The 26544-nt window shown below is 36.2% G+C and overlaps 16 protein-coding genes and 8 pseudogenes across 24 annotated transcripts, besides 3 other annotated features; 10 read left to right on the forward strand and 14 right to left on the reverse strand.

Annotated features, from left to right (window-relative positions):
* Positions 1-788: 788 nt before the first annotated feature.
* Positions 789-884: a terminal%2Cinverted (terminal inverted repeat of Maverick-3 transposon ID:TVAGG3_0292320).
* Positions 789-26287: a mobile genetic element.
* Positions 894-1775, reverse strand: TVAGG3_0292330 (uncharacterized protein; the record flags this gene model as incomplete). The annotated part of the gene is made up of 1 exon (XM_001583838.1): positions 894-1775. The coding sequence occupies one exon, from the start codon at positions 1773-1775 to the stop codon at positions 894-896; it is 882 nt and encodes a 293-aa protein (XP_001583888.1).
* TVAGG3_0292340 lies at positions 2248-5519 on the forward strand (annotated as a pseudogene). The gene has a single exon. A coding segment is annotated over exon 1 (3272 nt).
* Positions 5552-6644, forward strand: TVAGG3_0292350 (annotated as a pseudogene). The gene has a single exon. A coding segment is annotated over exon 1 (1093 nt).
* Positions 6832-7155, forward strand: TVAGG3_0292360 (protein of unknown function, DUF4106 family; the record flags this gene model as incomplete). The annotated part of the gene is made up of 1 exon (XM_051229157.1): positions 6832-7155. One exon carries the CDS (start codon positions 6832-6834, stop codon positions 7153-7155), a length of 324 nt encoding a protein of 107 aa, XP_051098887.1.
* On the forward strand, positions 7532-8068 carry TVAGG3_0292370 (protein of unknown function, DUF4106 family; the record flags this gene model as incomplete). Its single annotated transcript, XM_051229158.1, has 1 exon — positions 7532-8068. The coding sequence occupies one exon, from the start codon at positions 7532-7534 to the stop codon at positions 8066-8068; it is 537 nt and encodes a 178-aa protein (XP_051098888.1).
* On the forward strand, positions 9495-10128 carry TVAGG3_0292380 (annotated as a pseudogene). Its single transcript has one exon. A coding segment is annotated over exon 1 (634 nt).
* TVAGG3_0292390 lies at positions 10164-10578 on the forward strand (annotated as a pseudogene). The gene has a single exon. A coding segment is annotated over exon 1 (415 nt).
* On the reverse strand, positions 10595-11050 carry TVAGG3_0292400 (uncharacterized protein; the record flags this gene model as incomplete). Its single annotated transcript, XM_051229159.1, has 1 exon — positions 10595-11050. The coding sequence occupies one exon, from the start codon at positions 11048-11050 to the stop codon at positions 10595-10597; it is 456 nt and encodes a 151-aa protein (XP_051098889.1).
* On the reverse strand, positions 12344-12664 carry TVAGG3_0292410 (organellar and viral DNA polymerase type B; the record flags this gene model as incomplete). The annotated part of the gene is made up of 1 exon (XM_051229160.1): positions 12344-12664. One exon carries the CDS (start codon positions 12662-12664, stop codon positions 12344-12346), a length of 321 nt encoding a protein of 106 aa, XP_051098890.1.
* TVAGG3_0292420 (organellar and viral DNA polymerase type B) lies at positions 12716-13258 on the reverse strand (the record flags this gene model as incomplete). Its single annotated transcript, XM_051229161.1, has 1 exon — positions 12716-13258. A coding segment is annotated over one exon (543 nt), but the record flags the coding sequence as incomplete, so codon positions are not given.
* Positions 14068-14268, forward strand: TVAGG3_0292430 (uncharacterized protein; the record flags this gene model as incomplete). Its single annotated transcript, XM_051229162.1, has 1 exon — positions 14068-14268. The coding sequence occupies one exon, from the start codon at positions 14068-14070 to the stop codon at positions 14266-14268; it is 201 nt and encodes a 66-aa protein (XP_051098892.1).
* Positions 14297-14868, reverse strand: TVAGG3_0292440 (annotated as a pseudogene). Its single transcript has one exon. A coding segment is annotated over exon 1 (572 nt).
* TVAGG3_0292450 (MazG nucleotide pyrophosphohydrolase domain-containing protein) lies at positions 16153-16851 on the forward strand (the record flags this gene model as incomplete). The annotated part of the gene is made up of 1 exon (XM_051229163.1): positions 16153-16851. One exon carries the CDS (start codon positions 16153-16155, stop codon positions 16849-16851), a length of 699 nt encoding a protein of 232 aa, XP_051098893.1.
* Positions 16901-17164, reverse strand: TVAGG3_0292460 (uncharacterized protein; the record flags this gene model as incomplete). The annotated part of the gene is made up of 1 exon (XM_051229164.1): positions 16901-17164. The coding sequence occupies one exon, from the start codon at positions 17162-17164 to the stop codon at positions 16901-16903; it is 264 nt and encodes an 87-aa protein (XP_051098894.1).
* TVAGG3_0292470 (uncharacterized protein) lies at positions 17195-17440 on the forward strand (the record flags this gene model as incomplete). The annotated part of the gene is made up of 1 exon (XM_001583837.1): positions 17195-17440. One exon carries the CDS (start codon positions 17195-17197, stop codon positions 17438-17440), a length of 246 nt encoding a protein of 81 aa, XP_001583887.1.
* Positions 17463-17861, reverse strand: TVAGG3_0292480 (DNA/RNA polymerases family; the record flags this gene model as incomplete). The annotated part of the gene is made up of 1 exon (XM_051229165.1): positions 17463-17861. The coding sequence occupies one exon, from the start codon at positions 17859-17861 to the stop codon at positions 17463-17465; it is 399 nt and encodes a 132-aa protein (XP_051098895.1).
* Positions 17875-18868, reverse strand: TVAGG3_0292490 (annotated as a pseudogene). Its single transcript has one exon. A coding segment is annotated over exon 1 (994 nt).
* Positions 18967-19589, reverse strand: TVAGG3_0292500 (annotated as a pseudogene). Its single transcript has one exon. A coding segment is annotated over exon 1 (623 nt).
* Positions 19635-20218, reverse strand: TVAGG3_0292510 (annotated as a pseudogene). The gene has a single exon. A coding segment is annotated over exon 1 (584 nt).
* Positions 20238-20393, reverse strand: TVAGG3_0292520 (uncharacterized protein; the record flags this gene model as incomplete). The annotated part of the gene is made up of 1 exon (XM_051229166.1): positions 20238-20393. The coding sequence occupies one exon, from the start codon at positions 20391-20393 to the stop codon at positions 20238-20240; it is 156 nt and encodes a 51-aa protein (XP_051098896.1).
* TVAGG3_0292530 (phage tail repeat-like family) lies at positions 21783-22652 on the reverse strand (the record flags this gene model as incomplete). The annotated part of the gene is made up of 1 exon (XM_051229167.1): positions 21783-22652. One exon carries the CDS (start codon positions 22650-22652, stop codon positions 21783-21785), a length of 870 nt encoding a protein of 289 aa, XP_051098897.1.
* On the reverse strand, positions 23254-23675 carry TVAGG3_0292540 (phage tail repeat-like family; the record flags this gene model as incomplete). Its single annotated transcript, XM_001583836.2, has 1 exon — positions 23254-23675. A coding segment is annotated over one exon (422 nt), but the record flags the coding sequence as incomplete, so codon positions are not given.
* Positions 23694-24470, forward strand: TVAGG3_0292550 (uncharacterized protein; the record flags this gene model as incomplete). Its single annotated transcript, XM_001583835.2, has 1 exon — positions 23694-24470. One exon carries the CDS (start codon positions 23694-23696, stop codon positions 24468-24470), a length of 777 nt encoding a protein of 258 aa, XP_001583885.2.
* On the reverse strand, positions 24806-25168 carry TVAGG3_0292560 (uncharacterized protein; the record flags this gene model as incomplete). The annotated part of the gene is made up of 1 exon (XM_001583833.1): positions 24806-25168. The coding sequence occupies one exon, from the start codon at positions 25166-25168 to the stop codon at positions 24806-24808; it is 363 nt and encodes a 120-aa protein (XP_001583883.1).
* Positions 26190-26287: a terminal%2Cinverted (terminal inverted repeat of Maverick-3 transposon ID:TVAGG3_0292320).
* Positions 26288-26544: the final 257 nt, after the last annotated feature.

The following is a 26544-nucleotide window of genomic DNA, read 5'->3' on the forward strand; positions in this document are numbered from 1 at the left end:
TTAATATAAAGATAGATTTGTATATTCTGCTTCGTTATTGTAGCATTCTTTTATTAATTCTTGGGGAAAACCATGCGAGTTGATATCCAGATCAATCCCATTTTGTTTTCGTATCTCAAAATTATCTGCAGGTAGGGCTTCCACTTGCATTTGCAATTTGAATAAATAATTTTAATTCAAATTTTTGGCACTTTTATTTACAATCGTGCCTTATTTTATTTGAAATATGTAAATAACATATAATTTTAGGCTTCTTTTGATGTACGCTATTTGACACCTGATCGGAGGATTTGATCGTTCAAGACTAGTTAAGCCCATATCAGTAATGTATACTATATGCTATTATATATTTTCCTATTTAAAGTCTCTGAATTTGAAAAAAGTTGAGTTGGACTACTTCTTACGCATGCAATTTCGAATCTTCTTGTTGAAGGAGCGAATGGGAGAGTGGGGCAATTGTCATTCCTAGAACACGTCCAAATATTCCGATGTTTCAGGACATTAAAATATCTAATATGAAGTGATTGGATCCCAATTATTATCATTTTTATCAAAAAATCAACGCTGACAAAAATATTGTAATTTTAGAAAGACTCAGTAGTTTAATTGAGATTTTTTTAGGATATGTGTAACATTTTTTGATATGAAAGTCAGCAAAAGCATTAATATTATAACTATTTGTCAAATCAGTAAAAGTAACAATTCCTTCTCCTGAAGTTGAATTTTTATCAACATATGAATTTGAAATAATGATATAGTAATCTTCAGAATATTGCCAAAACATATACAAAAAAAAAAAAAAAAAAAAAAAAGGTAGTGGGGCTTCCAGGCACTTCGTGCCTTCTAGCCCCGAAGATGTTTAGTAAAAAATGAGGTTTTTATTCGGAAAATTGTTAGTCTTCTGGTGTGAATTCGGAGGACTCTTCTTGGATTGAGTCTTGTATTTCCTCCTCCTCTTCTTCCTCCTCCATTGCTTCTGGGAAGAAGTCTTCTTCTGGGTCGAAGACATTATATAATGTGTAATTGAATGACACATTATATCTTTCTTTGAGTTCGCTCCTGACAAAGAACTTAGTTCCAGGAATACAGAAGACTTCTGTGCGTTGGAAAAGCTGATGTCCTGGAACAAATTTGGCAATTAGAGACTTCTTTTTTCCGAATTGTTCAGGAGTTTCCATGACGACAGTAACAACATCTCCATCTGCGAGGTCTTGTTGTTGTTCGGAAAGGTAAAGAGCAATGATATAAATGGTTGCTGCGTTGAATTCGAGAAAGTCGAATTCAAATTGTGTAGTCGTATAGCAGTCAAACCATTTTGTACAGTTGTCTCCGAACTCGTCAATGTATTCATCTTGGTCATATCCGTAACTAAAGACTTGGAATTCGGCAATTCTCTTGTCGAATGACCGTTGGATGGAACGAGGAAGATTTTGACGAACTTGGTATAAAGTTCTCAACATTATGAGCTTAGTAAATGTTGGAAAATACTGAACTAAGACATCGCTAAGCTCAATTGGACTTGGAATTGTCTTAGTAAGTTCAATTGAACTAGCAATTGCTTTGTTCAGAACTTCACAGAACTGAGTATTGTATATAGCGTCTGGTTGTGTGTTTTCTTCGGCGTCTTTGAGATATTTAGAGCAAATTTGTTGAAGAATTTCTCTTAATTCGCTGTTAGACTTTTTGGTGGTTATTCTAACAGCTGTGCCAGTTCTTGGAGGTTGTGGGGCTTTGGCTTTGGTTAGCGGTTGAGAATTGTTAATGTTGGCTTCCATTAGACAAAAATGAACTGTTTTTTTCGGACTACTCATAGAAAAGTTTAAAATAAACCGTTTTCGTCAACGGTAACCCCCTCTATTTTTTTATTTTATTGAAAAGTCTCCGTTGGCAAACCGTTCCATCTCAAATATTGAATGAACTATAAACGTTTTTTGTTTTCTATACATACTTTTTTGTCCAACGGTAAAACTTTTTACACAACGGTTTTTGAGAGTCGTCGCCGTTGACTTTTTTGTAGAGCACTCAAAATAGTATATATTTGCTCGAACAAATAATGGTCTATCGTCGCTACAGGAAAAGTTACAGGCGTTCCAAGGAAGTATACTTTGAGAAGCCTTTTCCCCTTATAGAATGAGATAGGACGGTTATTTTACAAAACTGACAACACTTTGACCGAGTAGTTTTTTGTGCTGAACAAAAAGTGTCATATAAACATCTGTCAAAAACCGCTTTTTAACTCCACTTAAAATGCCACGTAAGCTACGTAAGAATATACGTAAGAGGAAGAGAGCATTGAAACATCCAATAGTAAAACTGACACCACAACAACAGTTGCAACAACAAATGATGAATGACCCCACTATGTTGCAACAAATGTCAAGCAATCCTATGCTTTTAAACCGAGTTCTTGGTGCACAGAGTGGAGGTTTAAGAGCGGCACTTTTAGCGAAAATGGCAGGCTATGGTGGAGCTGCAGACGGAACAGCATATAACCCTCAAAGTCAAATGAATTTGAGTTCACTCAAAAATCAAATAACAGATGTCAAAAAGTCAAACATAGACATACAGAAGCAAATAAGTGAAAACGAAAAGAAACTAGAATATGACAGACACACAAAGAAACTCAATGAGTTAAACGTAGAGAAAAAGAAGAAAGAAGAACAACTGAAAGAACTAAGTACAGAGGAATATGCGAAAAAAGTGTCAGAAAAAGCAGCAGAAGTAGCAAAAATGGAACAAGATGTCATAAATTTGAAAAACCATACTACTCAATATAAAATACTGAAAGATGAAGAGATAAAACAAAAAGCCCTGAAGACATATATGGATAGCGATGAGTATAAAAAAGAAGTTGAAGCAAATGTAAAGGCAGAAAAACTTTTACAGTTGCAAAACCAAACCGTACAGTATGAAAACTTAGCACAAGAAAGTAAAAATAACGACGCAGCCATGCAAAAGGCAATGAAAAGCGCAGAATATATAAAAGCTAACAATGACTGGTTAGATGCCCAAGCCAACGCTAAAGCAGCCCAACTCATAGGGTCAATAAGGACAAAAATACAAGCGGATGAAGACAGTTCAAATGAAGCTTTAACAAATGCTGACTTTAAGAACGCCTTCGAAGCTCTTCATAGTAAGGTGAAACAAGTGAACGACTTCTCATCTGGAAAGAAACTGAAGTCTGAAGGTTTCGACAAAGAGTTAAAAGAAGTAGCACAAAATATGACGAAAATAACAGATGCAGCAACGAGACAGGCAGTTCAAAGTGCCTATGACGCCGTTAGAGCAACTGTTGTGAAAAGTCAAGAAAAAGAGTTACAACAGACCAAAACAGACCTAGTAAATGCTTTCTTAAGAACGAAAAGTCAGGTAGGACATTACGCTGCAGATGGAACATATGTGCCAGCTGGTGGAACTTATATACCAGCTGGTGGAACTTATATACTAGCTAGTGGAACCTATATACCACCAAACCCTCCAAGAGAAGCACCTGCACCAGGACTACCTAAAACATTTACATCGTCACATGGACACAGACACAGGCATGCACCAAAACCAGCACAACAACCACCTCCACAACCAGCACAGCAACCAACAGTTCAAAACCCTGCACAACAACCAACAGTTCAAAACACTGCACAACAACCACCTCCACAACCAGCACAGCAACCAACAGTTCAAAATCCTGCACAACAACAACCACAAACAGAGCAAGGAAACCAAGAATTCTTAAAAATGCTTAAAGAAGACTATGGTTACCCAGATACTCTTGACTTTAGTGACAGATATAAAGAAGCTATTAGAAAGTTCAAGGAAGGAAATACTGACCCGAACCTATTTAGCTTTATGGCTCAGCACCAAATGGGATATAATTTCAAACCTGGAAAATACAAGCTCGCTAAGGGATATGATTTAATAGCATATCATCCAAATGACATGAATGAATTTACTCCGAGATATTTGGTGTCAGAGCTAAATGACAATTCAACTCTCTTCATGAAACGCGTAAAAAATAGAGACGGAACGAAAGAAGAAAGGTTTATGAGTCCGGATGACTTAGATAGGGAACTTTTTAAAAACGGTCTCGGAATATATGAAATGCCAGCAGATGAGGTACAAGAAACTCCACAGGAAGAAGTTCAGATACAACCAGACATGGAAGAAATAGTTCAGCAACAACAGCTAGAAGAGCCTGAAGGAAACGAACAAGTCACTCCTTTGGAAACTAACTTCACAGAACTAGATGAAGATTTGGAACAGCCGAAAAATCTTGACCCTCAACAAGAGTATGCGGAGAATATGGAATATTTCCAAGAGTCTAAAAAAAATTCGGCTGACATAGTAGAAGAATATCGAAAAATGTTTGCCGACATACAAAAGACTCCAACACCAGATGAAAATATTCTGCATAGAATGGAAGTACTGAAAGAAAATGTACACAAATACAACAACCCTTTTTACTTACGAGCATTTAACGTTCAATCTTCGGATGAACTCGGTGAAGATAAAAGGTTAAATTTCAAGAAAACATATAGAAATGAAACATTGTTTAAAGTTCATTCAGAACCTAACCAAGATGGAAACAAACCTACTTTTGTTTCTGCAGACGATGGAACTACAATGAGATGGGGTCATAAAGCTAATCCGGATAGGTGGTTCATAAACTTACAACCACAATTCCAAGAAGTTGTAGACGCAATGGAAGTCAATGGTGAACCAGATATAGCTGGTATTTTAAGCGCGGCTTTAATGCCATTGAAAGATATGAAACATGCAGATATTTTGGACCAGTATGAAATGAACATGGCTGATGGAAATATAACACCTGACGTTCTAGAACATTTATCTCAAAGAACTACACAGAACCATAGAGATGGTATATTTGGTGAAGAGTTTAGAAAGAAAGTTAGGGAGAAGAAGGAAGAGAACCTATTGTACATGACCTTGCAAACGAAAGTTTACAAAATGTCATAAAAACTTACTTTGCAGACAATGAACCGAGAAGGGATGAATATTTAAGAAAACTCAAATGGACAGTACCAAATGAAATGTTAGTATTGAAAAACATGTTCCTTGACAAAATAAAACCAACTACAGAAATAAACGACGCAAGACTGAAAGATTGGGTAAAAGCTTTCCCATTCACAAAAGATATAGTTGGTAACATGGAAAGAAAACCAGAATGGCTACAAAAACATATATTTGGAAACGAGCATATTCCATATGGACAGGCACTGTTTGAAGAGCTTGAACCGGAAACTCAGGAAAGAGTCATGCAAACAATACGCGAAGACTCAAATACAGACTATGACAAACTCTTTCTAGGATATAGGTTACCTGAGATGGGCGACCAGAGCCAAAAGGCAAAAAGGACATGGGAAATTTGCAACATACTAGATGAACATAATGCAAAGATGCAACAACTTCAAGCAGAGGGCAATGAAGGAAAAAGAAGAGTTAAAAACTCAGTCAGGAAGAAAGTAAAGCTTGGTCCACGTGGGTTCTATTATGACATATAAATCCAACTATTCTATATTTTTACTCATATGAAATGTACGCCGCTCAGAATATAACGCCAACAGTTTTGGATGCTATGAATGGAAATGTTTCCGAATGGTATAACGAATGCGACAATGCCATTAGAAGGTCAGAAATAGTTCCTGGAACTTACGAATATACAACTGCTGTTTCTTATGGAAACGTAGGTGAGTTTGGAGAAGGTTCTTCAACAACAGTAGATATTGCTTGCGACAGGTTTCATATAATTTCTATTGACAACTCTTTCTTATACGTGGAACAAGACATTGAAATAAAACCTTCTGCCAAGTTGTCTGACAAGAAAGGTTGCAATGGAATTTTCTATGTCGGATACCAATATGCTCCAGAAGTTTTCATGGGATATAAGATATATTCTAACTCTGACTTAGTTCAAACAGTAACATGGGCAAACTATGAATGGTTCGCTTTGAGAAACTCAGTACAACCACAAGCTAGAGAACAAACAGACCAGTATGCAACTATTGAGAAAATAAGAAGACTTGACCCTAACGTTCCAGGAGTTTATGTTAACCTTTCTGGACAAACTGCAGCAGCAGTAACCAAAGTAAAACTGAAACTTAGAGTTCCTTTGTCATCTTTCCTCATCTTCAGGTTTTTAAGATACTTGCCAAACTGGGCAGGAAAAATTTCTATCGAACTTACTCCAAGCAAAAATAACTTAGTCATTGCACCAACACAAGACCCATTCACTCTTACAGAAGTAGGGAACAAATAAAACGTCATTCGCCGACTTTTGCAAAGACAAAGTTGACTTAGACTTTGGTTTCTCAAACCTCAACACTGAAGTAAACTATTATTTCAATGCTGCTGGAACTGCTTGGGACCCAGTTAAGTTCACATGCGAAAAGTTTGAATGCAAGAGAATAGAAAGCAGACTTGCAGTCTATATGTTGGACCCAGATATTTCAAATGCTTTAGCTGCCAAATATATTGCAGTTCCACTTATGTTCCCTATACACCAAATATCTGTCAAAGACTTTGCAGGTGAAGTTGGAAACCAAAGTGCTGACCCAGGTGCAAGAACAGATATTGCTTTAACAACTGCAATGAAACATGCAGATACTATGTTTGTACTGTTCAGACGAACTATAAATGACTATTCTTGCTTCTACAACCCTGGTATTAAATACCATATAAACATAGATGGCAAATTATCCAAGAGAAGAATATTCTACAGTTGAGGATATGAGGTCATACAACTTGACATTAGATGCTATGAACTTTAACAACAACTTCACAACAACCATTAACCCTGAAATGCAAAGTTCTATTATGCCATATGTGAAAGTATGGACTCATACAGGAGCTCAAAAAACTCAATATACAAATGGAGACCGTTCAAACTTTTGGCTTGGCATTCCATTTGCTGACTCAGAAGACTTTATGGGTGGTATTTCAACTGTTGGTACAGTTCAAATACAATATACTGGTGACAGAGACGGTCCAGATGAATTGAAAGCAAAGAAGTTTACAAAACCAATAGCACTTTTCACGGAAGATGCTCTTTTGAAGATTCGTTCGATGAAACCTGCTGGGGCTCCTCAGATTGGCATAACGACAGCTTCCATCGAGCAGATTTTGGCAGCAGGTCAGTAAGTTGTTCTTGAACTGACTTCTCTCCGTCAAATATTGACAGTACGCCAGTTTTGACATAAAATTGTATTATAAACTTACCTTTAGAAATATCGGTCAGTTTTGTTGTTATATTTTTGTCTGCTTCAAGAACTTTCACCATTTCAGTTATACCAACTTTCTTTGCTTTATGAAAATATTTTGGTTCAGCAAAGACTGCTATTCTATAACATTTTCCATTGTTTGTATAAAGAACTATTCTGTCAATGAACTTGTATTGTTTGTGTGTGTAAACTTTGTTCTGCTTCAATTCGAAGAGATACTCGAATACGTCCATCTTTTTATTCTAAGTAAAATGTCATTTCCGAAAAATAGAAGCGTAAGTGTTTCAAAAGGTTTAATGGCGGTGGCAGATGTGAAGTTAAATTCACCAACTCAAACAAACAGTCAAAGTGTTGTTGTCAATGTCAAAGAAAGAGATGTTGAAGTGGGGAAACCATACGAAGACGAAGATGGTATAACAATAGTTCCTGTAAAAGAACAACCAACATACCCTGAAGTTAGCAGAGACTTAAGTTCTGTTGCAGATATTCGAAACGACTACCAACAACTTAAAGACAAACTTAAAACTCAGGAGAAGATTTGTCAAGCTTTGGGTATAATGTTAAACTTGGTCGAACACAACCCTGTAAAAGTGAACTCATATGTCATCGCACCTCATGAAGTTTTGAAAGAACTATTGAAACTTTTGACAGAGGCAGACGATATAAACATCAAAGAAATAGAACCCGACATTGCTTGCTGTGGTGTTTCATATAATGTCATTGACAAGATATACGTTATGAAAGGAGGTGAAACGTTGAACTTAAAATATAGTTTCCCAGACGTCATAAAAATATTTGACGACCACAACATTTCATTAAAATTTACTTGCTAAGTAAATGGCAGAAGACATAGTGGTTTATACTATTACGACTAAAAACCCTGAGTCATATAATTCTATAACAACAAACTTACAAAGTCCTCAAGGACGATATTGTAAACTAACCTTAAACACAATGACGACTAAAGCCTGTTTTGCTCTTTTGACACCAGAAGACTTTGTTGTTGTGAATGGTAAAAAATACTTCTTTGAAGATACTTACTCAGATATACCACCAACAGGTTTTGTTGACTTATTTAATACTTTAAGGACGGATGTAACATGTGCTGCAACTAGAGCAGGTTTCATTATGTTTGGATGTCCGACTGAGTTTAGTATAAACGATATGAGCTATAATACAAAACTTATATCTGGTTTTTACTACCAACAGTTTCCTATAACAGGAAAAGGTGTCATACAAGGTTTGTCTGTTCCATTGACTTTAAGTACACCTATTTTATATATTGTTTCAAACTTAGGTTCAAAGTGCTATTCGAATGTCGACAGAAACTACTATGACCAAAAGATACTCATGCGTATAAACAACACTTTCTCTGCTGGTTTGCCTATTGTTCATTCGAATGCAGATTTTCAGCTTTAGTAAACTCAAACACTTTAGCAAACATAAACTTAACCTTAGTTGACGCAAACTTTGTTCCTGTAAAACTTTTATGTCCTATGTATTTGTCAATGACGGCAGAAAGTTTCGAATTGGAAGATGCAACTGGTGAAAGTATTGTATTACAAGAACAACTTCAACAACAAATAGCTCAAGAACAACAAATGCAACAAATGGCAACAACAAAGTCAAGAATAAAAAAAATATTTTTTTTATTTTTATAAAAATGTACAGAATAGACGTTTCAGATTTTTATGACTTCCAAGCTTCAGAAATATGTGTCCATTTAGAGACTATAACAAAGCAGTCGAGAATTTGAAACGTTTAGTCATTTATGTCGACTCTGCCCCAGAATGTTATGTCATGAAAGAATGGGATGTTGTCTTTAACAAACCAAGAGCAACAATAGTTTCAGAACAAGAATGTAGACAGAAACTTAAGAAAATAAAAGTCGTACAAGTTGGATGAAGATGTTAGATGCTTGGGATATCTTATTGTCAAAGTTAGAAGATTTTTCAGTTCGAGGTATAAAGTTCTATACACCATCTCCAAACTTCTATTCTATCTTCACTGGATATAAATACGAACAAGTAGAATGGAAAGAATGTTATAGAAGCTTGGTTAGACCATGTCAAAGAAATTATATGCAATGGAAACGAAAGAGTCTATGAGTATATCTTATGTTGGTTTGCAAACATCTTACAACATCCAAGTGCTAAAAATGAAACTGCTCTCATTATAATTGGAAAACAAGGAACTGGTAAGAACACTTTCTTTACAGATATCTTGTGCAAACTGTTAGAGGGCTATTCGAACCCTAATATGACAAACTTAGAAAACATCTGCGGTAAATTTAACTCTTCAATAGAGAATATGAAACTTATAGTATGTAACGAACTTCAAAGTATAGATACAACAAAGTTTTAAACTCAGATGCTTTGAAGAGTCTTATAACAGACAAAGTTGGAGTTGTTGAAAGAAAATATAAAGACCAAAGAGTTTGTGAAAATGTTGCAAACTTCATTATGGTTTCAAACAATGCTGTTCCGATGAAGTTAGAAAGTTCTGACAGAAGATATGTAGTTGTCAGAACGTCAGATTCTCATATGCAAGATACAGAATATTTTGACGACTTAGCAGAAACTTTGACATCTGACTTTTACAACCACTTGTTCTCATATTTCATGACATTAGATATTTCTAAGTTCAATCCAAGACAAATTCCACATACCGAAGAAAGACAAACATTGTTAGAAGCAAACAAGAGTGTATATGAACTGTTTATAGATGAGACTAACTTTGAGTGTTTAGATGAAAGGTCATTGTACGATCGTATAAACAATATTGTCAAGAATATGGTTATATGGCAGCGTCTAAACGAACATTCTTGGCAAATGTCAAAAATCTTTTAGATGTTCAGAACGGCGTATATACAAAGAAAAATTTTTCTGAGTAAATTTAAAAAAAATATTTTTTTATCCGATAGAAAAGATGACGAAATATATTTCAGTCAACAAGTACATGACAGAAGTCAAAGATAAGTTAGCCCATTCGCATATTTGAATGTTTACTTCTACCATTTTGAAAAGTCTACATTTGACAAAGTTTGGAACATCGAACCAGTTAAGTTTGCTATTGTGAAAAATGGTGCGAAATTTGAAGACTTAGACATAGAAGGTTTGTTAGCAGTCAAAGAAAATTTTGACAGAAGTTCTCAAACCTTAAAGAAGGCAAAGCATACAAACTTGTTATACCTTATGAACCAAAGAAAGCAGACGACTATGAATATTATGAGTCTAAGATAGTTGAAGTTCAAGGTAAATTGGGTAAAAAGATTTTAGAGTCTAAGCCAGTGTTTGCTCCTAAAGAGGAAGAGAACATTGACATTGACCCAGAAATGTTCTAAAAATAAAATTTTATTTTTACATGTCAAATTTCTTTTTCTCTGGCTCTGGTTCAGGTTCTTTCTTCTCTTCTTCTACTTTCTTTTCTTTCTTTTCTCTCTTCTTCTTCTTTTCTGGTGGAGTTATGTCAAATTTCTCAGAACCATATTTATGTAAAAGTTCTTTGTCCTTTAATAGCTCTTCTATTCTGTTTTCTATTTCATCTTCAAGAACAGCGCATGTGTCTTCTTTGCATTCTAAGAACTTTTGTTGGACTTCATCTTTCCAATCGGCGTCATCTCTGTCAACAAGTCTGTCATTGACAAATTTTAAGACTGCTCTTTGTAATGTTTTATGGTTCTTGTCATATTCCCAGAAACAGAACTTTAGAACAAATTCACCTTTCTTGTTTACACTATGTAAGATTTTATGGTCGACAGATGTTTTGCTGTCGAAAAGTTTGTCTCGAATATAGATAGCGAAATCGCTAGACATTTTCTAAAAGATAAAAATTTTAATTTTTCTAAAAATATGTTAGAAAAAAAGTTTGCTGACATTGACAAGAAATTTGAGAATGTTTTAAACAAGAACAAGAGGAAGTTAGAAAATGCTCAGATAAAACCCATACATGACAAGTTCTTATTTGCTCAGAATGGTATAACAGGTCTAATGCACCACCTGGGTCGGGTAAGACTTTCACTTATCTTAAAATGGCTGCACAACAACAAGAACTAGATGAGAAGAACCCATTCTATGAGTTAGTTGTCATTTGTAGTACTTCTGGTCAATTTGACCAAACCGTCAATTCGTTCAAAGATATTATAAAGAAGTCTAAGTTAGTATGTATAAAAGACTCTGAGTTGTTAGATTGGATAAAGAAGTACCAAAGAAGAGTTTTGAAGTACAATGCTATAAATGAGTATATAAATTCTAAGTTCAAAGACCCAAATGAGGAAATGCAGAGAATATTAGAGAAGAAACACTTCAGAAACAAACAGAAAGAGATAGAATACATTTCGAAGAAATTGCAATCTTACGATTGGAAGACTTACCCTCATAGGTGTCTTCTTATCTTAGACGACTTTGCTTCTCATCCTTTGTTAAAGAACAGAGAACAAGACATGTGTCGAATTCTTAAGAAGCTCAGACACTTTAACATCTCAGTTGTCATTTGTGTACAGACAGCAAAGAGTTTAAGTAAGGATGTTAAAAGAATACTTACTGATATCATACTTTTCCCTGGATTGTCCGAAGACGATTTCATGGAACTTATGAAAGAGTCCATGGCAGGTAAGTTTGACAGACATGAACTCTGGGAGAAGTACAAAGTCATACAAGACCCTCATACTTCTTTCAGAATTCACATCTACGCGAACAAAGTTCAAATTGTAAAAAGTCAAGCTTGAAAAATAAAGAGTTCATCTACTCTACTTGTTTGAAGTTGTCAAAATACTCTGTTATTTTTCACGATTTTCATGAGTTTTGGCTACCCCTGTAAAAGTCGGTCTAGAGAAATTTCATGAAATTTGGTCATTTTTCAGCAAAAATATATTTTAGGTGAAGAGGTGAGATTTCACCTCTTTTTTCACCTGTTTTTTCACCTCAGTTATTTTATAAGCGTTTCACATGGTAAACGTTATTTTTTAAATTTTGTGAAAACTCAACGGTTTGACACAAGCCCTAAAAATTATTTTACTCAGAATTTTGTTGCTGAATTCAATAAAAATATATTTTAGGTGAAGAGGTGAGATTTCACCTCTTTTTTCACCTCTTTTTTCACCTGTTATTTTATAAGCGTTTTACATGAATTGTATGATGTATATTTGAAATCCTAAACAATTTCGTAGCTTCTATTTCTTCTGTCAGTACATCGAATGTTTTAACGATACCGAAAGTTTCTTTATACTTCTTCTTGACGTCAGATAGAAGGAAATCGTCAGCAGTTGGATAGTTTTTGTTCAGAAATGCTAACATGTTCATTTTATCTTCTGCTGGTTTCTCTACTTCTTTCTTTAAGTCAGCATAGTCGTTTCGCATACGTTCTATCTCTTTGACGGAGTAGTTATATTTCCTCATTGCTGCTTTACATTTTGAACATTGCGGGTTCATTTTTGCGTTATATTCTGAAACCTTACCTGCTAAAACAACTAAGGCGTCAATTGCTCTCTTTAACTCAAAAGTTGCGGGTCTTATTTGTTCATTCCATATCTTACCTCTTCTATCTTTATCTCTTATCTGCCATACACATTTTGCAACTAACGAAACAAAGTTGTCGTAGGTCTTAAACTCCCCAGATTTGTATATGTCAGAGATGTTCTTATATACCATATCGCAATCTTTGTCCATGACTTTGTGGTTGCAATGAAATCCAAGAAACTCATAGTTAACCTTTCGTATGAACTTCTTTATTTCTACTGAGTCAGTTGCTTTGACTTCTATTTCATCGAATTCAGGAATAGTGAGCTTTTGTTGTTGTATTTCAGGAAGTTTAGGTAGATGGTCAATAATGTCCTGCATTTCATAAAGATACTGTTCATTTGTTTCATCTTTCGCAGTGCAATCTAAATCTCCTTGGAGAAGTTCTTGCTTTATCTTCTGGATTTCTGTTTCGAAAGTATATGAAGAAGGAATGAAGCTTTTCATCTCTACTAACATTGAAGTTGGGTTCATGACTAAAGAGTTTGGTGCTGTTGTTGCTAACATGTTCTTACAATAAAAATAAAAAAATATTTTTTTAAAAAACCAACTTTATTTTTTATTTCGGGAAAATTCATGAGGTGAAAAAAGAGGTGAAAAAAGAGGTGAAATCTCACCTCTTCACCTAAAATATATTTTTGTCTGATTTACGCTCATTACGATGAAGTTTCGACAAAACATTTACGTTCATGTTTGACAAAACATTTACGATGAAATCATGAAAATTCATGAGGTGAAAAAAGAGGTGAAAAAAGAGGTGAAATCTCACCTCTTCACCTAAAATATATTTTTATTGAATTCAGCAACAAAGTTCAAATTGTAAAAAGTCAAGCTTGAAAAATCTAAGTGTTTAGTCTTAGTAAGATGGTAGCTTCTTAAAGCATATGCCGTCCTTGAGTTTTATGTACGTGAAGAGAAGTACAATGAATTCAATTACGAGTACAATTGCAATGACAACTAAGGCAACTATTTTTGTCTTTTGCCAGCAAGGGTACTTCTTCTCTTCCAATGGTTCGGCAGAACTATACTCACTCATGAGAAATGCCAAAACGGTTTAATAGAAAAAGTGTCATTTTTTCATGTCGAAGACTCGAAGGTGCAACACTTCCAAAATACCGACGAACTCAGAAGAGCAGCATGGCAGTATCTTCTTGACAACTTCTTTGAGTTCTCCAGGTACACCTTGGAAAATGCTGAAGAACTCCGACACAGAGAATTTGGAGAAATTGCACTCCAATACTACCTTGACAAAAACAAAGGGTAAACAAAGGGTAAAATAAGACTAAAAACTTAACGTTTAAAAAGTGACATTTTTAATGAGCTCCGAGTCACCGAGAAAACTTGGTCAGATGTTAGCAGCTTACTTCCCTGAGGAGGATGGAAGCGTTACATACGTAAGGTTCAAAAACAACGAACCTGGAATTGCGTACCAAATTCGCAATTACATGACCATGGAAGAGTACGAAAGGTTTCTACAAGAGAAACCAGCTCTAAACAACTCAGAAAAGAAAGAGTAAAAAGTTTAACTCGTAATTGTTTATTTTTTTACTTGTATGGGCAAGCTGCAAGAATGAAGTCAAACTATCTCCGTCTTTGTCTTGACCAGTTGGACTGCTCTTGCGAGTACGTCTGTTTTGCGGTCTCCAGCTGGTGTCTGACCTTCGTAATTGCGCATGTTCTTGAGAGCTCCAACTGTAAATGGTTGTAGGATGAAGAGTCTCTCAGACTGCTTGAGGTAGTCTTCACGGTCACGAACCGAATCTGTGGTACGAGTCGAATCGGTCGACTTTAGGGAAGAGACTGAAAGCCTGTCTTCTTCCATTGGGGTAGTAGCATACTCTTTGCGTAAGCGGTTCAGACCTTCCTCGAACTCTTGGTCTATTGAGATTGGAATTGTGGGGCAGGGTTTTGCATAAACATCCAAGGGTTGGGGAAGTAAGGCATAGGCTGAGGAGGAGGGTAGTTCGGGAAGCCTTGTGGTAGGTAGTAACCTTGAGGTGGAAATTGGTAGTAATTTGGTGGAGGGACTTGCTGGAACTGAGGTTGCTGAGGTGCAGGGCTGGTGCTTTAGGTTCCTCTGGTTTGGGAATGGGCTCGGTTGGTGGTACGTCGGACATTCTGTTTGTGGCTTAACGTCGGAAGGAAAAACCTTTCCTGTCGGAAGGAAAAACCTTTCCTGTTGGAAGAAAAAACTTTTCCTGTTGGAAGGAAAAAACTTTCCTGTCGGAAGGAAAAACTTTTTCTGAAGTTCGACCAAAAGTTCTCAATTTTCGAAAATTTGAATGGTTTACGGACGGACAACTGGAAGAGTCCTTTCCTGTCGGAAGGAAAATTTTTTCCAGTTGTCGGGAAAATATTTCCTGTCGGATGGAAGGACTCGGAATACCAGAAGGATTTGACGAGGCAATTTACCTTATAGAGATAAATGAAGTTGTTAAGCAGTACTTGCGCAGGGTAATGAAGCCAAGGTCAAGTTCACCACTATTTCTGGAAGGTCTACACTTCAGCTCGAGACTTCGACTGGAATTCCAATTCAAATACCAGACGGGACAGCCTACGATGGCATAAAGGACGCCAAAAAGAGAAGCTCTTGTTAAGTTCCTAAACAAACGTCCTTGGATAAAAATACCAAACAAGGAGAACCCCCTACCCCATATGAAATTGGCAATTCAGTCTCTCCTTCACTTCTCGGTCAGCGTTCTACATAACCTGTGAAGGCGACATCCAACCAGTTCAGTCAACCTTAACGTTTTGAGTAAAAACATTTTTTTTCATTTTTTTGAATGAAGCAAGTTAAATTCGTCCCACACCAATCTCAATGGACCGATGAAGAGTTTCAAGCCATGGTTTGAAGGCGTTGAGAACGACATAGACGGCGAACTTGAAGGAGCTCAAACCACAATTGCAACCAAAATTGCACAAGTCAAGGAACAGATAGCTCCACTTAAAGCTACCAAAGCTACTCTTGACCTCATGGATAGTTACCGTTTAGAAGTAAAGAGTGGAATAAGACAATTAAAATTAAAACTCTTAAATTACGAAGCTATACTCCAAAAGTTAGCAGAAATGAGAAGACTTTACCAGAGCTACTTACATGTAAGGGACTTACCTTCAAGCAGTCCGACCAAAGATGAATTTTCTGACATTGTCCCAATTTTGTCCGAAAGTCAGCTCAGATGTTTTGAACTGCTCCCAACATATCCAGAATATGAACGTTTGCCTGAACTCTTTCGCAATCTCAAAAAACGTTTTTTGGTTCTCATGTTCGAAACTTTTATCGGAAGAGACAACAAACGTTCAGAAGAAGAACAAGATATTATTTTAAACTTGTTGTATGACTTAACCGTCATAACAAGCTTTTTGAAGTAAAACCGTCATTCTCAAACCACTTCATTTTTTCGATGTCCGAACAAGCACCGAAGCCAAACTCAATGGCAGATGTCCTTTCAAGTTTGCCAGACAAGCGCCCAGTTCAAATTCAAAATTTGAATTTGAAAGCTCATCTGACAAACACCGTTCAGACTCTCCAAAGTAGTCTTATGGAAGAGATGACCAAGCTCAAAGCCGATGTCCTCATGAACCAAGCTTCCAATGAGAAATGCCTGAATGATTTGACGGAAACCTTGCGCATTTACGCGAGAGAGAACCGAGACCTTGCCAGACTCATCTACCGTTTCTTCGAAGAGATAGACGCCATCTGGAAGGTACTCGGAAAGGACAGAACATGCAACACCGTAATTCGTGAACACAGAATTGAAGAAGGAATTGTCGAGGAAGAAGAGAAACACGAAGAAGAGGAAGAAGAGGAAGAAGAGAAACACGAAGAAGAGGAAGTTTGGGCAACCCTTGTTGCCGATGACACTTACGAAATTTCCCAACCCTACCCATACCAAATCCGCAACAAGGAGACAGGCAAGGTTCTTACCCCAGTCCTCAACAACTTGGGACACTTGAACCTTACCCTTCGGAATCGCGGTTCAATCTCCATGGGCAAGCTTGTCGCAATTCAATGGGTTCCAAATCCAAACAAGAAGACGAAGGTTAGACACATTGACGGTGACAAGCTCAACAACCGTAAGGAGAACCTCGAGTGGTTCTAAGAGTAAAAAAATTTTATTTTAGGGGGAAACCCCGAGTAAATTTAGGTGTTTATTTAGTTAAGTAGCTTAAATTAATGAGAATTTGGACAAGTAGTTCCTGACCCCTGAATTGGACTCTTTCGTCATCCCAGTTGCGTAGGAGGTCGTCCCAGAGGAGTTGGTAGAATTGCCAATCCAAGGACGATTTGTCCTCCCAGGCATTGAGGATGTACTGCTCGTAGAGTCTCATGACCTCTGCCTTGCACCAGACACCCTCTCCCTTGGAACGTAAGGCTTCTTCGAAGTGCTCGAATGCGATTGGCTGCGTGACCATCGGAAATGACACTTTTTGTCCGTTTGGTCAATGTTCGTGTCTCGTGCCATAGTCGACGAAAATACAGACAAACAGGTTATATATGAGTTTGAGACCAAGAATGGTGTAACTCGACCTGTCCGATTCAAAGACTCCGAGGGCGACCATGAAATTAAACGGAAATTACCTAGGAAGGAATATAAAATGGACTGGTTGCCACCACCTCCACCTCCACCACCTTTACCTGTTCCTCAAGTAAATAAGCCTTTCCCGTTCCCAAGAATTCCCACATTTTAATTCAAATTCGAATAAAAATTTTTTATTTCATGCAATGTTTTATTTCTGTGCCGTCTTCAAGTATGCCCCAATACTTACGCTTGGAGAGGACATGAACTTCGGTGAAAATTTTGTCCAATTTGAATTGACCCATCTTTTCACCGACCATTCCCATTTCAATGAGTTTGTTGTATCCTTCTTCGTTCGTCATGAGTGCGTCGATGTTCTCATAGTAAACCTTGACTTTGGATTTGACTTCGGAGAAGAATTTGTTGTACTCGTCAAGGACTGCTTTTGCGAACTGAGGGTAAGACCAATGTTCGACAATAGGTTTTAATGTGGTTACTAAGCCACTTTCACCTTCGGTAAATTCGTATTTCAAAACAAAAGGAGAAAACCTTTCAACAAAGTTGTCGACCTTCTCATAATGTTTACTCTTCATCTCTTGAGGTTTTTTAATGGAATACCCCCATGTCGAATTCATAAGCAATTTTAATGTCATTGCAAGTTTGGGGTTTGAAGCTTTCCTAATATCATACAGTTGTTGTATGACTTTTCCAACTGTATAGTTCCTTCCTGGGAACTCACCATCTTCGTTTGGAATTCCAGTCGGGATATATTGGACGAACCTCATGTACGCAGCGTTAAGGTCGACATAGTATATCTTTTCATCTGAGTCGAACTTGTCGCATCCAATCGGACCAGTTCGTGGAAATTCAAGTGAGTCTCTTATCTTCTGAGAAACTTCTCCTGTTATCTCATAAACATCGTCGAAGCAACCTGTTTCATATAAAACCTTCTGACCTAACTCAGATGCTCTCCAATACAATTTGACGTCAATTGGATGTCTCAATGGAAGTTTGTTTATAGCATCTTGAAGTTCTTGCAACCTCATTGGAAGTTCTTCTGGTTCAGGTTGGTATCCGAACAATCCAACTCCTTTTGGAACAGTGTACTTCTTTTGTGCTATAACTTTGTCTGGAACAACTTTTGGTCTTGCTAAAATGAAAAGTTTGTTTCGTCTTTTGGTACAAAAGTTTCTGTCAGCTTGTCATCTGGAATTGGTTCCAACAAACCTTTCTCGAAAAGAATGTTTACAGCTCTGACAATGTTGCACTTGCCTTTTCCGAACATAAGACTTTCGTTCAACATGAAGTGGTTGTGGACAATTGCAATCTTCAACCATGGTAAGTCTTTGTCAACAACATAGTCGTCATGTGAAGAACCTTTAGCTGTAGGTATGTTGACTCGGATATTGACATTTGCCAACGGTGCAATTTTTGCCAATTGACCTCTGAGAATGTACCTTGTCTTCACACATGACTCAAGATACTTCATCTTCTCTTCTGTAACAAGACCAGAGTTCCTGAGACATGTAAGAATACAAGGTTCATTGACAATTGTTTCAATTGAATTGTAAATTCCATACCTTGTCAAGTCAATGTCAGACTTATTTATGAACGGGAAGTATCCAGCATGTTGTCTGACTGCTTGAGGGTTAGGTTGGTACCATTCGAACTTCACGCTTACAATTCCTTCAATTGCATTCAAAATGTCTGAGTCGGAGTCAACCATTTGTTTCTCTTTGTAGTCTTGAAAGCGTCAAGAAGCATTGCAGCTGTTGTGACATTGCCATGTGCATAGTAAATGTGACCATCCAAATCTGTTATGGTCAATCTGAGATTGTATCCTTTCTTATTTCCGTCTTGAATTGCAGCAAGTACTCCCATGAAGCCTTCTTTGTTCTTTCCATCGTCAAAGTTTACTGTAAAGGTTTGACCAGATGTAATTTTACTTCTAACTTCACGATACTTCTCATATGCATATCTTGTTCTTTCCATGGGAGCATGTGCGTCTTCACCTTTTCCTTTTTTCCTCCTCAAAGGATGCAATTGTTCGTCATGTTTCCAGTAGAACCTGGCAAAGCCGTCGTGTCCTTCAACTTGAGGCTCACTAACATCGAAAGGCATGTCCATAAGACGTTCTTCTTCTAACCTCTCTAGTCTGTTTGGATAATTGCGCGTGCTGTTTCCAAGTCCATTTCATAGCGAAGACCAGACAATTTGTCATAGACTTTTATGGGTCTTCCCTTCCTATATTTAAACTTCTTTGAAACTTTCCAACCATATCTTTCTAACTCTGCTTTTATTCTAGCAGATTTTCTATCCATTCTATATGGGGGCATTTCTATAAAAATAAAAAAATATTTTTTTCTTTACTTTACATAACCGCCTGCTGCCATAAGTCTTTGACGCCAACCCATACCAGCTAATGAAGGTTGACTTGGTTTAGTTTGGAAACTAACCTTTGGTTTTGGTTTATCTTCAGTTTTTGGCTCACCTTCTTCTATCGGTTTTCGTCACTTTTTGGTTCACCTGACTTTACTTCACTTGCAGGTATGGTTGTGTCGTCAACATCTTCATAAATATCATATGCCATTTGTTTTTGTTTTCCTTTCAACTTTTTTGTGTTTGTTGTAAAGTTTAGAATATTTCGACTCTAAGTCAATGAGATGTTCTATAATGAACTGTTGGTCAGTGAAGTAAACTTTTCCATCTGTTGTCTCGAAAGCTCCTTCAGACTTCAATATTTTATTTGTGAGAGTCTGTTTCTTTTTGAGATACTAGCCGTTCCATTTCTATGAAAAGTGACTTTATAGTTAGGGTTTGTATTTCCAGACCTGGCACTTTCTATTATTGAATTTTTCTCTTCATCTGTAAGTTCTTTGACAGGTTTTGACAATGGTTCTGAACTTTTTGTTTGTGGTGTCAAATCTACCGTTTCAACTTCTTCGGTCATTTCATCTCAGTAAAAAATTTTAGTTTGTTTTGTTTTCAACTGGTTGTTTAGGTTTTTTAAGTCGGTCTAAAACTTCCTGAGGTATAGGAAGAACTTGACAAACACGTGGTTGTGTAACTGCTGGAAGTCGACAAATCCATCTTGAACCCATTTGTCTCAATGCTGTATTGTTCATTTCATCTCAGTAAAAAAATTTACATTCCCCACGTTTGAGGTGGTTGCGGTTGGTTGTTGTTTACCCATTGTTGTGCATGGTTATATCCTCTGTTAAAGAATCTTTCACCTTGGTCCATATAGTGCCCTGCTTGGTTATAGTATCATTTGCTTTGTTATAGTAGTTTCCTGCTTGTCTTCCTACATTGTCCATCCATCCTTGAACTTTTCCTCTTGTTTCAGGATTTGGAATAAGATTTGCTGCATCTCGTGCTACCTCCCAACCTTTCTGTACAGTTTGTATAATAGGTTGTGCTTTCTCTTTAAGTATACCTAATGTACTCAAAATCTTCCTTCCAATTCCAAATGCACCTCTAGCTATTGTTCCACTGCGGGTAAAAATCTGGATGCAACTCCTGCTAATGCGCCAAATAAACCCATTTCTTATAGGGTAAAAAATGACGAATCCAAACAAGGACCCTATGTTTCTAAAGCGACAAAGAAAGCACTCATGATAAAAATCTTTAGTTCAACACCAAATGCTTGGTTTATGGATATCTTGGAAAACATTCCGAGGTATAGAGAAGATGGACCACCATACTGGCTAATATTTGTCGGTCAAAACACAAGATACTGTGAAGCCATACCATTGCAGTCCAAAAATATTTTAGATGTGAAAACTGCTTTGACAATATTCGTTGACAAATACCATCCAACAAAACTGACATCTGACTGTGAAAGTTCTTTCAAATCAGACGATATTAAAAACTATCTGCGTTCAAAAAATGTAAACCAATATTCATTGTCGACCAAAACCATTCTGCTCTTGGTGTCATTGACAGTTGTATAAAAATCTTAAGAGACTTAAACCAACCACAAGGTGGTGAGGTAGATGAAATGTCATATGACGACAAGTACAGACACTTCTCCATGGCAAAGATGAGACAAGTTTTAAATATTTACAATAGCCGTAAACAAAAAGGTTTGGGAAACCACTCCCCCGAAGAAATGAAAAACAACCCTGACTTAGAGAAAGACTATATATTTAATAGTTTAGTCAAAAGAGACAAACAAGAAAGAATGCCAGGCTTCAAACTTAAGAAAGGTGACAAAGTAAAATAGAAATACCTAAACGCGACCCATATGAAAATACTATTGACTATGACAACAATGGGAACTCGACAGGTACTCGCATTCGTGTTCGTAAAAATAGAAGAAAGTATACAAGAGAATATTATGAAGTTTTAGGCAAACATGGCAAAATGTACAGACTGCAAGCAGAAGATAAAACTACTATTGTCAGACCTCGTTTCAAACTTGTCAAAGTTCAAGGTGGTATACTTTCAAAGACAGTTCCTAACAAATATAAGACAACTCCTGACGAATATGCTAAAGAAGTTGAAAATGACGACTAAGCAATTCTATACCATGCGTAAACTGTCATGTAAGGTGGCATGTAGTCTTTACTTTGTCCCGTTGTTTGCGTATATCCTGAAACGAAATGTGTATGGTTTCCTTCTCCCTGAGTGTCACTCCAGTAACAATTTATAGCAAACTTAACGTCGTCTTTAACATCATATCCTTTACCTTTTGTCATTCCTGACCAATCCCAATATCTATGCTTATGCCAACCTGCTTGAGATGTACTTAAATCTATGTAGTGACTGTGTGCAGGTAAGTTTTCACCTGAAATCGTTTTACTTCCACCTGTTTCCTTTGAAGAGTTTGCACAATACAAAAACCTGTCGACTATTTGTTCCCATGCACCAACACCAAACGTTACTTGAGGACCTCTTGCATCCGTAGATGTATAAATAGAACCTACTGGGTTCATTAAATCAAACATATGAGATATTATAGGATTGTCTCTTTTGAACTTAAAATATAGTGCAACTATTTCAGGTTTCTTCTGGTTTGTGTTAGAATATTTTTTATAATATAATCTTATGTTTTCAGGGTAGGTAAAGTCTTGACTATAATATTTATTTCTGTCATCTTCATAATAGTATACTATTCTCGTTTTTTCTATTGCATTATATCTTTTATATCTATAAAAATCTAAATATAATGTTAGCTTTTGTTCATCTACATGTGGTGTTCTAACGTCATCTCCATAGTCATAATAATATGGTGCTGGAGCTGGGTCAGGCAATGTCATATCTGCCATTTCATAAACTCTTAAATATTTCTTTTGTTCGTCTCCATAGAAGTTTAAGTAGCAGTTGTTGTCTAATGGAACTTTAACTTGTGTACCATCGTTCTTTTTATAGCTTACATACATTTCATTGTTATTTTTCGGAATGAGTTTATACCGTGTACCATTTTCTAAGGACTGTACCAACTGCCATCTAAAATATTTATTTTCTTCATTGACAGAAAGGTCACCAACAATAGTCTCAATATTTTTTGTTCCAACTAAACTTTGGTATATTTCATTGACATATGTTTTATCTGCTTTATTTTCAAGGCTAACGTTTAAGTCTGTTATTTCAGAAGATGTATGTGTATGTCCAACGGCACTTTTCCTGTTTAAGGTTTCTTGTAAGTTTGTAATATTTGCAATGGTATGTGTATGTCCAACGTCACTTTTCCTGTTTAAGGTTTCTTGTAAGTTTGTAATATTTGCAATGGTATGTGTATGTCCAACGTCACTTTTCCTGTTTAAGGTTTCTTGTAAGTTTGTAATATTTGCAATGGTATGTGTATGTCCAACGTCACTTTTCCTGTTTAAGGTTTCTTGTAAGTTTGTAATATTTGCAATGGTATGTGTATGAGTCTTTTTAGAATATTCTTTGTCAGCTCTTGTCACTTCACTTGACATTTTATTGTCAACATATGTTTTGTCCGCTAGTTCAGGATGAGTATGTTCTTTTGTTGCATATGTTGCATCTGCTCTGTCATGTTCTTCTTGAACTTTTTCAATGACATACTCTTTGTCAGCTTTGTTGTCAACATCTGCTTTCGTTGCATATGTTGCATCTGCTCTGTCATGTTCTTCTTGAACTTTTTCAATGACATACTCTTTGTCAGCTTTGTTGTCAACATCTGCTTTCAAAAGAAGTTCTTTTATAGGTTTCTCGTTTAAAGTTCCTTTTGTTGGATTTATACAAACAGTATGGTTCTTACTGTCTTGAAACAGAAACTCATCTGTCATTGGGTTTATCGTCAGTTTTAAGTTTCCTTCTTTCAATGACTCAGATATCTTAGAATAGTTTGAAAAGTTTGTTGTGTTCTTATTTAGAGCTTGTATAATGAGTTGTCGGTTGTGTTGTATTTCTCTCATAGACGCTGTTTCATTTGACATTTTTATTCTAGATAAAATATGCTTTCAATAGAAAAAGAAAATTCAAGAGTTGCTACAACTAAACCATTAGATGAACTTTTTACGAATGTCGGTCAAAAGTTTGAGACAGAGACCGTAAAGCATGAAGGCTATCGTTTTGACTACCCGTTAAGATGGTTAAGAGACCCATCCGTCACAAAAGCTATTGGCTTTCGTAGAATGAAGTTTGTGTCTGTAGAAGATAAAAGTTTTCCATTTATTGTAAGGTTTCATATAGATTATATATCTGAAGGGAAACGAAAAATGTGGGAAGAAATTGAGCTAATACAAGTTGACCTTTCATCTTCTCTACAGACTGCGTTAAAAAATATAGAAGATAAAATAAATTCATGTTATGCAAAATATGCTGATGAATATGCAAATACCGAGAGCACACTTTATGTGAGAATTGTATATGACAAACAAAATTCACAAGTGTCATTTCAAATCTACGAAGACAATCCAAAGAAAGACGAACAAATATATACAGAATTCACTGCAATGTCATGGTATTATTTGCAAAGAATGTTAAATCAGAAAGTCGAACTTCCTTTAGCAAATATTTACAGTCGATATGCAAGAGATGAACCATATTTATTTAAAGATGTTTTCGACCCAGCTGCTATTATTGTTCATGCTTCATTTTCTGGCGCCCAAAACTCTTTCTTATGCTTGGCAAATGACTTTTACGAAAAACCTACAAAGTTAACGAACCACCAAGTGGAAGTATTTCAGACTTTCAAGTATGGTTTACTACAGATGGAAGAAAGAGAATAATTCCATTATACCATGCGTTTTACTTAGAACTTAGTTTCATATACAACTACTATCGAACGGTAAAAATATAATTTTTTAATACGGTTGAGGTGTTGGATTTGGTTGCCAACTAGACTGTGGTGCAGGTTCAGGCTGTTGTATAACAGGAGCTTGCTCTTCTGGTTCAGGGTCTTTAGGTATAATACCAACGAACTGACCTACTCTTTTACCAATATTTTTGACACCGTTCCAAATTCCTCTTCGACAGATTTTATTCCATTCCATATACCTCTTCCAACATTTCGAAAGAAGTTTCCTATTCTTCCAAAGAAACCCATTTTACTATATGTAAAAATCTAATGTCCGCCTAGTCTCTTACGTTTCCTTCTGAGTTCCATAGCATTCTTTAACTGGAGCTCATACATTCTATTTCTCCTCTGGTAGAAAACATACTCTGGGTCAACTCCTGTGTTCGCGTCATCTGCATAGAGTTGTTTATATCCCACTTCGGGGTTTGTATAAAACTCTTTCCATCTCATATTTGCATACCATGGTGGCAAACCTAACGCAGCGTCATTTGACATGGCAGTTTGCATTTGTACATCTGTTGGCACTTGACCATAGTTTGCCATTGCAGTTTGTATTCTAACTTCATTTGGAATATTCTCTGGGTTTGGTTGTCCAGGTTGCTGTGCATTCGCTAAGTTCTGTGCGTCCATTTAATATTAGATAAAAATATCTCTTACGAGTACATATACTGAACATTTGCAGGCATTGGTTCATCTTCATATTCTCTGTACTTTTCTGCCACGTCAAAGAAATAAATGACACAATGGAAAAAACCTAAAACAAGTAGTCCGATTTCAAACCACATTTACTTACTAATAAAATTTCTTTGTTATGACACTTTCTCCAGTTTATAGGACCTCTCTCATATTCTATCTTGTCATATATAAACTCATAGTCATGTATGTCCTCTAACCATCTCATGACACTTTCCAAACCACTTTTATCGGATGTAAAGTAAAAGCATGGATGGTTATGTATAACGTCTAAAGTTTCTAAAGAGTCTCTCAAAGTCCAGTCTACTTGGTATTGAAAATCCCATGTGTTATAGAACGGCGGGTCCACTATAAAGAAAACATTTTCCTTGTCTTTATATTTTTCATACAACTCTGTCCAACGACATCTCACAAACTCTATACCCTCAGTATATTTTTCTATGTTCTCTTTGAAAACCTTTGTATAGTTAAGATATAAAACTTTTGACATAAGTGTTTCAATGTCATGAACTCTTATAGAACCACTATATAATAGTCTAGCAGATATACTATCCCAGTCTATATATTCTGCTTTTTTCAAAACCTCTCTCACAATATTTTTCTTATCTAATGGTATACGTTCCATCTTACCTATAGGTATCTTTTCTTTTAACTCTTTCAATATATTGTTTGTGTCTGGAATATGTTTGAGACGGTTCATATAGTTGTCGAAGTCATTGCATATAATCTTTGAGTCAGGAAATACAGTATGGCACAAATGAGATATATAGAAACTTCCACCGAACAAGTCTACAAATGTTAGACCATTCGGTAGTTTCTTAAGTTCTCTCAATAGAATATCTTTACATCTACTCTTATTTCCAAAGAAGGGTAACGGTGGTTTTGTAAAATTCATTTTATATATATAATAAAAATGTTTTTTCCTGAAAAGTGACAGAAAAGCTCCTGGAAGCCCTCCGAATAAAAACTTCATTTATACTAAACATCTTCAGGGCTAGAAGGCACGAAGTGCCTGGAAGCCCCACTCCCTTTTTTTTTTTTTTTTTTTTTTTTTTTATACTTTGCAATATTATTTAAAAAAATACAATGATTGATATTAATTGCGTGGTTACAAAAGAATAGAACTTCACTATCTTGATTTCCAATAATATTGCAATAAGAAATTGTTTGAGTTAGAGAAAAGGTATTACAACCATAATGAAATGAAAATCTTCTAGTTTGGTTGTTTCCTCTGAATGTGGGGAAATTGCAAAAAGTTGGGCATTCTTCAAGAATAGACCACATTGATGGACATTCATCGCATTTATTGTTTG

Source organism: Trichomonas vaginalis, chromosome V (genome assembly GCF_026262505.1).
Source record: "Trichomonas vaginalis G3 chromosome V, whole genome shotgun sequence".
Lineage (NCBI taxonomy): Eukaryota > Parabasalia > Trichomonadida > Trichomonadidae > Trichomonas > Trichomonas vaginalis.